Genomic DNA, 11,236 nt, shown 5'->3' with positions numbered 1-11,236 from the left:
TATATTTTATTTGACGTCTCGGTGTATATGTGTGTGACCCCGAAGGCTCAAATAAAAATAAACATTAGTATGCATGAAATAAATAATGATTAATTGCATAAGTAATCATAAATGTTAGATAACATAAATATAAATGTTAGTGAAGTTAATAAGAGTTAGATTACAGAAATATAATTCAGGCGGTATAACCGACCATATATAACATAAATATAAATGTTAGTGAACATAACTGTAAATGTTAGTATACATAAATAAATGTTAGATAACATAAATGTAAATGTTAGTATACATAAATAAATGTTAGATAACATAAATGTAAATTAGGCGACAGTGTCGACCATATATCATTTAGGTGGTATAACCGACCATATATTAGTTAGGTGACAGGGCCAACCATATTTAGTATAAATGTTGAGATAATCGTGCTGATAACGTGTTATAATTTAGCAGTATAACTACCTTTAGTGTTCTGGTTCTTGACTGTAGGCTATTGATTATTAGAAGATAAAAGAGAGGGAGAGAGTATATTATAATTTTTTGGTACATTTGATTTACATTCATCGATCCTTATTTATACTACTCAAATTCCACTGTACAATTCATTCATGAGATATCAAATAGGATTTGCTTTTTGACTTTATGTACAAATTTGTCGGCCACTTTTTTATGTCTTATAACAACAATAACCTACTTGATAATAACTCTATTTGAATTCTATTAATGATGTAAAACTATTAATACTATATACTATATTAACATTATATATTAACATTATATTAATACATAAATAGATCTTTGACCAAATTAGTTACAAAGAATGAAACCGACGAATAAAAATGCAAAGTTGCATATTCTTATTTATTAAGTCAAATAATATCAAAAGCCGAATGAATAACGAAATATAAGATCCTTTATATAGATAACTAAAACCCTAACTTGAAAAAACAAGATAAATATAAAAAAGGAAAGAAGTAATAGATAACAATTCTTATTCAAAAATAAAACAAACTGATTAGAATTAAAATCAAACTCTGTTGCCGATTACTTGTTCTCCGAGCCGATCTCATCATACACCCTTATTTTGTTCTCCGAGCCGATCTCATCATACACCCTTCTTGAACCTTATAGAACTATCCACCGTATATGCATCATCCTCTACTTCTTCAAAAATACTCGTCCCCGATTCTACATCATTGTCACTATTCTCGACATATATATGATGACAAATTCAAAGTGGCCATTACATTGTCATTACCCAAATGACCCGTGAGACCAACCACATTTCCATCACATTGCGCGCAATGACCCCGTTGGAATGCGTACTCTTGTGCCTTCTAACTTATACTCACACTTCTCTTCCATATGTATGAATCACCGCGCGCCATACACAACGTGCATCCAATGTTTATTAGCTTGTTCCCGACAAGCATTATCTTGTCGCACCCAACAAGCATTATCTTGTCGCATAATCTTATCACGTACCTCCCTGATCTCATCCTTTAAAAAAAAAGACTTTACCTCGAGTCTGACTCGCGTTTAAAATCACGGGTGATTGACAACACCAAAGTCGCCGAAGTGATGCTCCCTTCATCCTTATCATTAAAGTAAACAAAAGATTAAATTACAAGGGTTGATCTTTAATGTTTGTCAGATATTTCACATTTGCTACTTACATATTTTTTTGACTTGGGTTACCTTGGGTTACTCGAGTATCATAAAAATGGAGATCTTGGTTACTTGATTCCCAGTCAAAATTGATTGGATCTTATCACGGGGGTTATTATTTTAGGACCACACGGTGATTTACAGAGTAATCGGATGTGGTTATGAACAAAATTAAGGTTCTTATCTCTGTTTGATGAAGAATGAAGAGATCTGAATGGAGCTATATAAATTGATATTTTTACCCTCATATGTTAAGTACATGATTAAACTTAACGAAATTTTTTTAACAGTTGCAGTGAGAAACCAACCGCAATATAAACAAAATATTAGTGACCAATCACGTTGAACAAGAGATAAGTGACAAATATATAATATGAGACAAATGTTAAGGACCAACTATGTAATTTTCTCTAAGCAAAACATCCAAAACGAAAGTATATATATACGTGGGAATAGTTATTTCGTTTTTAGGTTTACGTTTCTGCCGTAATTCAATATATCTCTAGGGTTTCATATTATTCACAGCAATGGCTCCTAATTCCAAGGTAAGTCTGAAACTTCAGATCGATCGAAAAGGACAAAAAGTGTTGTTTGCTGAAGCTGGTAAAGATTTCGTCGACTTTTTATTTAGTCTCCTAACTTTACCAATTGGTACAATTATGAGACTCTTAGATGATAAAAACACAATAGGAGGATTATCTAATCTTTACCATAGCGTCTCAGAATTCAACAATGATTACATATTACAAAAAGATGCCCTGTTAAAACCTAAAACTTCACCTCCACTTGTATCTCCTAAAGTCCCTCTGCCCATTGAAGAATGGTCTGGTGCACCATCTGAACAGCCAGTTACCCCGACCGGGTCGGCCATTTTTTACAAATGTGGAACATGCAATAACGACCGTCTTTCTTCCTATCAGCGTTCTTGTGATTACTGTAGGGGTACTATGTGCACTGTAGTTGATAATTATGTTTTGAAGACAGTAGAAAAGGGGTTTGTGAAAGGATTGGTGACGTATATGGTGACAGATAACCTTGGTGTTAGTCCCATGTCTACTATCTCAAGTATCACTTTGCTTAATAAGTTTAATGTTAAGGATTTGAGTGCGTTAGAGGAGAAGGTTGTTCATATCGGCATGGATGAGGTAATTTGATTATTTCGCCAGTAATATTTAACTTAATTCAACATACGTATGGTGGATTTATCATTACATCATATGTATATATATGAAGATGTTCGTTAAAATGATATTGATACAACATAAGTACAAGCTGTCAATTTGATTTTAATTCGGAGTATAACCTTAATATATGAACAGAACATAATAACGGAATCATGAAAACCTTTGACTACGTTAGCATAGAAACAAAATGAACTTTGAATTTCTTATTTGACATATTCGATCTGCACTTTATCAACAATTTTAGGGATGAAGTGTTTGGAGGCTATCCAAAGATTATACATTTGGAGGCCAACCAAGATTCTTAAAAGAGGAGTAAAAATAGGGATAAACATCCACGTGAATTCATAGACCTCTAATAACATTCCAATCTAGAAAAAGAATTGACAGCTTGTACTTATGTTGTATCCATTATCATTTTAGCGATCATCTTCCTTCATAATGATATATATACTATCTAGTATCGTCATACCATCTAGTATTGTCAAGACACCTTTAGTAGGCTACGCAAACATTTATACCAAATCTACCTAAAATCGAGTTTATAAAGTTATACGGAGTATATGGTAAGCTTAAACATTAGTGTGAATATTATCATTCTCCAAAAATAATTTGTTAAAAATTTGAAGGGACACAAAATACCTATGTATTTCTTAATTAACCTTATCATATTATTTTGGTGTCTTTCCCAAATAAATCCGTATGTATGTTCTTTTGTATTTATCCAACGAGTTTTAGTTGGATTCGATATATATTGAACTACATATGAATTACAACAGCCTATAGAATCATATGTTCAAATATGAGCGAATTGACCTACAAAATCATATTGACATATTTGGGTGTGTTCGAGACCGTGAAGAATTATGAACAACATTAGTAGGGGACCACATATCTTGAACAATATAATTAGTTTTTCTTTTTTAAAATTTTAGAGAGGCCAGTATAAAAAAAATATATTTTCTAGATCCTATAATATAACATTATATTATATTATATTATATTATATTATATTATATTATATTATATTATACTATATACTAATCCCCATGAGACTTGCTATTGTTCACAGTGATAGGTTCGTAAGCCCCGCTTCAAGGATAACTCGGTAATTTGACCCCTTTTTATAGTTCTTATTAGAATGTGTATATAGATTAGTTGGCCCGATTGTGTAGATGGGTTTAGGTCCGTTAGTGTTTAGTAGATGTATAGGGTTTTGATGTAATATTATAAATAGTCAATGAATGAATACATAATCCTCACGGGGTTTCTATTACATCAAAACCCGATACATCTACTAAACACTAACGGACCTAAGTCCATCTACACAATCGGGCCAACTAATCTATATACACATTCTAATAGTTCTTTCCCTCCTTTTTTACCTTTCATTTCATCCCTTTAATTTATATACGTTTAATTAACCGAATAAGTTAACAGACCGAAACCATCCCCTTCAATTAACCGATCAAAACCACCCCGCAGCGATATGTGAACTTTTTTTACTCGTTTATACTAATAACATAAAGTTTTAAGAGGGCCATTGTCCAGATATAGTTGTTGAGAAAAGCGACACCGAATTATAGCAAACCACTAGTAATAATATGAAAACGATTATAAAGGAACGCCGAGATTTAACGTGGAAAACCCCAATAGGGTAAAAACCACGGGCAAGGAAAGAAACGTTTCACTAATAAGAATAATAGGAATTACAATTTCTCTCTAATTAGAAGGATAATTATTAATGCTTATATCTCTTGTAATTAGGAGACTAAACTCAAACTCTCTATTACACTCTTAGAATATAAGAAGAAGAATGTGTTTTGGAATGATTTGAATGCTGAGTTAGGCAAGTTAAGTAATCAAAAGTCTTACCTACAACTCACCAACAACCATCCACTTATTTCACCAACTACATCCACCAACAACATCTACCAACAACCAATTTTATTATTATTTCAACAATCTCGCACTTGAAGATTTGATTTAAGACTCAATCAATCTTCACACGATAATCCTTCCTTGCCAATGATGTTGCATACGTTTCTGCTAGGCCGCATGAGGAACGGCACCAAACAAACTTGTCACGGTTGATTGACTTTGTTAGAAAATCAGCTACATTGTCGTCAGTATGAATTTTCTGCACATCCACTGTTCCTTCTTCCACTTTCTCACGAACGAAGTGATACTGAACTCGTATATGCTTTGTCTTTGAATGAAATGCAGGATTCCTTGCAAGATGCAAGGCACTCTGGTTGTCACAAAATAGAGTGATATTCTCTTGTTTGTGCCCGAGTTCCTCCAACAACATCTTTAACCATACTGCCTCTTTAGTAGCGTGAGTAGCTGCTACATATTCTGCTTCTGTTGTTGATGTCGCCACAACTGACTGCAGTTTTGAAACCCAGCTTACTGTTCTACCACAAAGTGTAAAAACATATGCAGTGGTAGATTTACTTTTATCCATATCACCTGCATAATCTGAATCAACATACCCTTTGACAATAAATTCCGGTTCCCCATAACATAATGCAACATCCAAAGTACCCTTAATGTATTTTAGGATCCTCTTTACCGCATTCCAATGCTCTTTACCAGGATTCGCCATGTACCGACTAACTACTCCCACTGCATGTGCAATGTCTGGTCTTGTACATATCATTGCGAACATTAAACTTCCCACTGCTGATGCATACGATACTCGAGACATCTCCTTCCTCTCGTATTCACTGCTAGGACACATAACGGAGGATAACTTAAGATTAGTAGGAAGTGGGGTTGAGATTGGCTTACTATCTTGCATATTGAAGCGCTGCAAGACTTTCTTCAAATAATTCTTTTGAAAAAGCCAAATCTTCCTATTATCTCTGTCTCGGTGAATTTGCATCCCTAGAATCTTGTTTGCGGCACCCAAGTCTTTCATTTCAAACTCCCTAGCCAATTGAGCCTTCAGCTTATTAATACGATCTTTGTTGGGGCCTGCAACCAACATGTCGTCTACATATAACAGCAAAATGACAAAATCATTGTCCCCAAACCTCTTAAAATATGCACAAGGGTCTGCATAAAGTCTGTTATATTCAAGGCTCATTATGAAAGAATCAAATCTCTTGTACCAACATCTCGGCGCCTGTTTGAGACCATACAGAGATTTCTTTAACCTGCAAACCAAGTTCTTTTTTCCTTGTAATTCAAAACCTTCTGGTTGAAGCATATAAATTTCTTCTTCAAGATTTCCATGAAGAAATGCAGTTTTCACATCTAGCTGCTCTAGATACAAATCAAATGTAGCACACATCGCTATAACTACTCGAATTGTTGTAAGTCGAACCACAGGAGAAAATATTTCATTAAAGTCCGTACCTTCTTTCTGAGCATATCTTTTAACTACCAGTCTTGCACGATACTGCTCCACTTGATCATCGCCATTTCGCTTGATCTTATACACCCATTTATTTCCAATAGGTTTTCTACCTTTCGGCAATAGCACAAGTTCCCATGTTTTATTTTTATGAAGAGCTTCAATTTCTTCCTGCATAGCTGTCATCCACTGAGATGCATCTGAATGATTTAGTGCCTTGCGAAGAGTTGTTGGCTCTCCTTCCTCTGTTAGAAGACAATATGCAACATTGCTTTCCATAATATAATCCGAGTGCCACCCTGGACGTTTTAGTTCCCGATTAGAAGTACGATTAGTTGGAGCTTCATCAACGACTACTTGATTTTCATCGTTTTCTGGTACTGCTTCAGAAGAATCTTTATGAAATTCAGTACCCACATGTATCGGTATAGTTTCTTTTGAAGTGCTAACATCTTCAAGATCTTTGTCTTCTGTAAAGATAACATCTCTGCTGATGACTACTTTGTGGGCAGTGGGGTTCCACAAGCGATACCCCTTAACTCCATCAGCATACCCCAAGAACAAACACTTTCTGGACTTTGGATCCAACTTTGTCGTTTCTTGAGAATTGTACATTGCGTACACAGGACTTCCAAATACATGAAGGTCTGAGTAATCAACTGGTTTACCAGTCCACATCTCCATCGGTGATTTCAACTCAATTGCAGTTGATGGTGACCGATTTATTACGTAACAGGCAGTATTAACTGCTTCTGCCCAGAATGATTTCCCCAAGCTTGCAGTTGCCAACATCGCCCTTGTTCTATCTAACAAGGTTCTATTCATCCGCTCTGCCACTCCGTTTTGTTGAGGAGTGTATGCCATCGTGAACTGCCTTTTGATACCTTCTTGTTTGCAGAACTTATCAAATTCTTCACCAGTGTATTCTCCTCCATTATCTGTCCTCAAACACTTGATCTTTTTACCAGATTCAAGTTCAACTCGCGCTTTGTAAACTTTGAAAACTTCAAACACATATGCCTTCCTCTTGATTGGGTACACCCGACATCTCCTAGTATAATCATCAATAAATGATACAAAATACTTTGCTCCTCCTAGGGATTGAACTGGTGCTTGCCACACATCAGAGTGAACCAATTCTAGAACCAATTTACTTCTAGAATTTGATGTGTTAAACTTCAGGCGATGTTGCTTGCTGATTACACAATGCTCACAGAAAGGTAGCGATATCTTTGTAAGACTAGGAATAAGATTTCTTTCAACAAGAATCTTCATACCTTGTTCAGACATGTGTCCAAGCTTTTGATGCCATGTTATAGCAGTTTTATCACTTGAACTATTCAAAGCAACAGATGCTTCCGATTCCTGTACCGTCTCGCCTTTCAGAATGTATAAATTAGCACCCACCTTTTCTCCTTTCATAAGTACAACCGCGCCTTTTTGATTATCATGATCTTCTCATGTATCACCATCTTACAACCAAGATCATCCAATTGTCCTAAAGACAATAAGTTCTTCTTCAAACCCTCCACGTGTCGTACACCTTGAATAGTACGAACTGTACCATCGTGCATCTTCAGAATGATATCTCCAATTCCAACGATCTTTAGTTCATGATCATTGCAACTGTATACAGATCCTCCTGAGATACGTTCATATTGTTTGAACCATTCTCTTCTAGGGGTCATGTGAAAAGTAGCTCCCGAGTCAAATAACCAGACATCAACAAATGTCTTTCTACCTTCATTTGCTACCACTGCCTCACTAACCAAAGCAGTCCCATCATCTGAAGTGCTTGCAATATTTCCTTGAGGATTTGAGTTATTTAAACTCCGACAATCCTTCTTCAGGTGACCTTTCTTGCCACAATTGTAGCATGTATAGGTCTTCTTCTTTTTAGACTTCGGTTTACCATGAGTGTGACTCCCACTTGGGCCACGTTTCGTTGATCTCCCTCCTGACGCCACCAAGGCCTCCACTTGTCGTGAACCGGCCTGTTTGTCCTTCTTGTTATTGCGCCAATTTTCTTCTTCTAGAATAGCAGCCGCAACTTCATCATAGACTAGATACTCCGAGAGAACATTATTGGTTAAGTTAATAATGAGTTGATCATACGAGTCAGGTAGACTTTGAAGTAAAAGTTCGGCACGTTCTTTTGGCTCTATATTGCAACTTAATGAAGCGAGTTGAGAAAATAGAGTATTCAAAGAATTAATGTGCTCATTAACTGAAGTAGATTCATTCATGCGTAGCGCATAAAGTTTCCTCTTAAGGAATATCTTATTGTGGAGTGATTTGGTCTCATACAATTTTACGAGGTGATCCCAAATCTCTTTCGCCGTCTTCTTTTCTTCAATGCTAGACAAAACGCCATCTGCTAGTGCCAGATGAAGATTTACGATAGCCTGGCCGTCCATCTCTTCCCATTTTTCATCAGTGACTTCGGCGGAACGTCCACTGATGGCCGCCAAACACTTATCCTTTCTCAGGATAGCTTTCATCTTTAGTTTCCATAACGAGAAGTTACTCCCGTTGAACTTTTCAATTTCAAATTTAGTAGACATTGCTATAATTACAATCTTCTTTTCGACAATACTATTTTTCTCACCCAAGGACTTTTACCGAGTGAAAATAATCTTACTTATTTTCTGATGTGGACAATCCACTCCCGTGGCAACCACAGAGCATACGATAAGTAGATTAAACCTTAGCTCTTGATACCACTTGTTGAGAAAAGCGACACCGAATTATAGCAAACTACTAGTAATAATATGAAAACGATTATAAAGGAACACCGAGATTTAACGTGGAAAACCTCAATAGGGTAAAAACCACGGGAAGGAAAGAAACGTTTCACTAATAAGAATAATAGGAATTACAATTTCTCTCTAATTACAAGGATAATTACTAATGCTTATATCTCTTGTAATTAGGAGACTAAACTCAAACTCTCTATTACACTCTTAGAATATAAGAAGAAGAATGTGTTTTGGAATGATTTGAATGCTTACTTATGGCTCTATTTATAGTAGTAAGAATTAGGATTTGGTGAGAGTTAGGCAAGTTAGGTAATGAAAAGTCTTACCTACAACTCACCAACAACCATCCACTTATTTCACCAACTACATCCACCAACAACATCTACCAAGAACCAATTTTATTATTATTTCAACAATAGTTATCAATTAAGTACGTTATTAAACACATAAAGACATAGATCCTACATTACATTTACTTAATCAATCTTTGCGTTGTAGGGCTTAGAACTGTTGAAGTATTCTCTGAGTTCCAACACAGTGCTCACAGATGTCTTCCTACGTGAAGTGGCGCACAGTTAAAGATGTCAATGATCTGAAAGAGGTCTAGAGGGTAAACAATGGTTGCATACGCCATGGACTTTTATTATATCAACATCCTATGAGTTTTTTTTGCTTTTGGTTAATCTAGAGACAGATTTATCCTCCAATTTTGATGCACTTATATTTTAATCTTAATCTTAACTCTTTTATCAATGAATATGAGCTTATTTTGGGGATATTATATAGATTCAATTCTCAACTTCTATCACGAGAATACATATTAATTTGTCTTACACAGTTGAATGGTTCGCTAATATGCCTATAATTTGCGTACCGGATTGTGCGTATGAAAATCTGGTACCTTGTACAGGATTACTATATTCAATGTTCGATAATCATGAAGTTGGAGTAGTGTACGTACCAGAACCACCAGTTGTCGGCAGCTTAATTATAGGTTCAATAGAAGCAATAATCAAAAGATATCGTTACAAAAATGGATCGGTGGTAAAAATACTATCGAGGTTTACCTTTTAAACATTAAACTTTCTTTAAAGCAGTTTCATCACTTGGATATTTGACTTTATAATTTATATGAGACCCCACTACTAGAAAAAGTAGAAAGGGCAACGAAGGTATTAGTGGCGAGAAAATATCGCCGCAACTAATGACACTAGACGACAAAATTTTCACATTTTAGAGTAACTTTTGAGTGCACAAAACAATTGCGGCAAGTCTTTGTCGAGAAGTCGTTGCAAATGTACTATTTTAATTTCTTAGCATTTACTTTCGCTCAAATTTTGAAATTTTTTTACCCTTTTAGTTGAGAAAATTGCGCGCATAGTCCCTGTGGTTTGTAGCACCCAGCGTGGATAGACAAAGTTGGTGATTTGGGGTTGGATAGTCTCTGTGGTTTGCAAGTGGAGCAATTGATAGTCTAGTTCACTAACACAGTTAACTTTTTCTGTTAAAATTTAACATGTGTCAAGCATGTGAGGGTAATTTCGTCATTTATCATCCCCTATTTATCCATGACTACAAAATATAATAGAATATAATATAATTTAAATTAATAAACCTATAAATTTTCATCTCCCCCATTTCCTTTAATCTTCATCTTCCCAAATTATACAAATACATCTTACTATATCTCTTGCTAGATCTTACTATACCCAAGATTGCAGGATCAACTCCATTGTTGTATTCTCGTTCAACTATGTTGTTTCCCCCGTTCTTTTTATGCCAAACCAGGATACGTTTTCTTGCAACCTCATATGATTTCTCATTTGATATTACATCCACCTGTCACTCGCTAATATAAGACACTCGTCTTCTCTGGATCGGGGTGTGAATGTGACCTCAGGTTCGGGTAACCCATCAACTGCTTGAAGCTAAGACTCATTAGATAATTTACATTTAATTACTAATAATTCAAATAACAAATACAGTCATCTTGACCCTAAATAGCCAAAAGTCATACTTCATATCAAGATTCAAACAAGAGTACCCAAATAGGTAAGTAACACTCACTATAAAAGTATAAAACACATATTTATGTAACTATTGAATAGATGAACATTGAGTAATCATAATCTAAGGGGTCGAATAATACCTGAGCGCCACCATGTCCATCATACACACCAAAATGTTAATTTCAATCGGTTCATCACCAACTGACATAGTTTCATCAGCATCACTTTCTTGAATCACATCCAAATCGATTGGTTAAACTA

General features: G+C 35.4%; 1 protein-coding gene across 1 annotated transcript; it reads left to right on the top strand.

Annotated features, from left to right (window-relative positions):
* The first annotated feature begins 2,188 nt into the window (after positions 1 to 2,188).
* Positions 2,189 to 9,665, top strand: LOC139893175 (uncharacterized). Its single transcript, XM_071876326.1, has 2 exons — positions 2,189 to 2,810; positions 9,465 to 9,665. Exons 1-2 carry the CDS (start codon positions 2,193 to 2,195, stop codon positions 9,543 to 9,545), a joined length of 699 nt encoding a protein of 232 aa, XP_071732427.1. The 5' UTR covers positions 2,189 to 2,192; the 3' UTR covers positions 9,546 to 9,665.
* Positions 9,666 to 11,236: the final 1,571 nt, after the last annotated feature.

The sequence above is a fragment of the Rutidosis leptorrhynchoides genome, chromosome 2 (assembly GCF_046630445.1).
Source record: "Rutidosis leptorrhynchoides isolate AG116_Rl617_1_P2 chromosome 2, CSIRO_AGI_Rlap_v1, whole genome shotgun sequence".
Taxonomy (NCBI): Eukaryota; Viridiplantae; Streptophyta; class Magnoliopsida; order Asterales; family Asteraceae; genus Rutidosis; species Rutidosis leptorrhynchoides.
Note: the sequence above shows the minus strand (reverse complement) of the source record. Positions and strands in the feature narration are given on the sequence as shown.

Bases quoted from the DNA above. Each gene is read 5' to 3' on its own strand.
- LOC139893175 (XM_071876326.1), top strand. From the start codon at position 2,193: ATGGCTCCTAATTCCAAGGTAAGTCTGAAACTTCAGATCGATCGAAAA. The intron at 2,811-9,464 runs GTAATTTGATTA...TTTGCGTTGTAG, and splicing joins TTCATATCGGCATGGATGAG to GGCTTAGAACTGTTGAAGTA.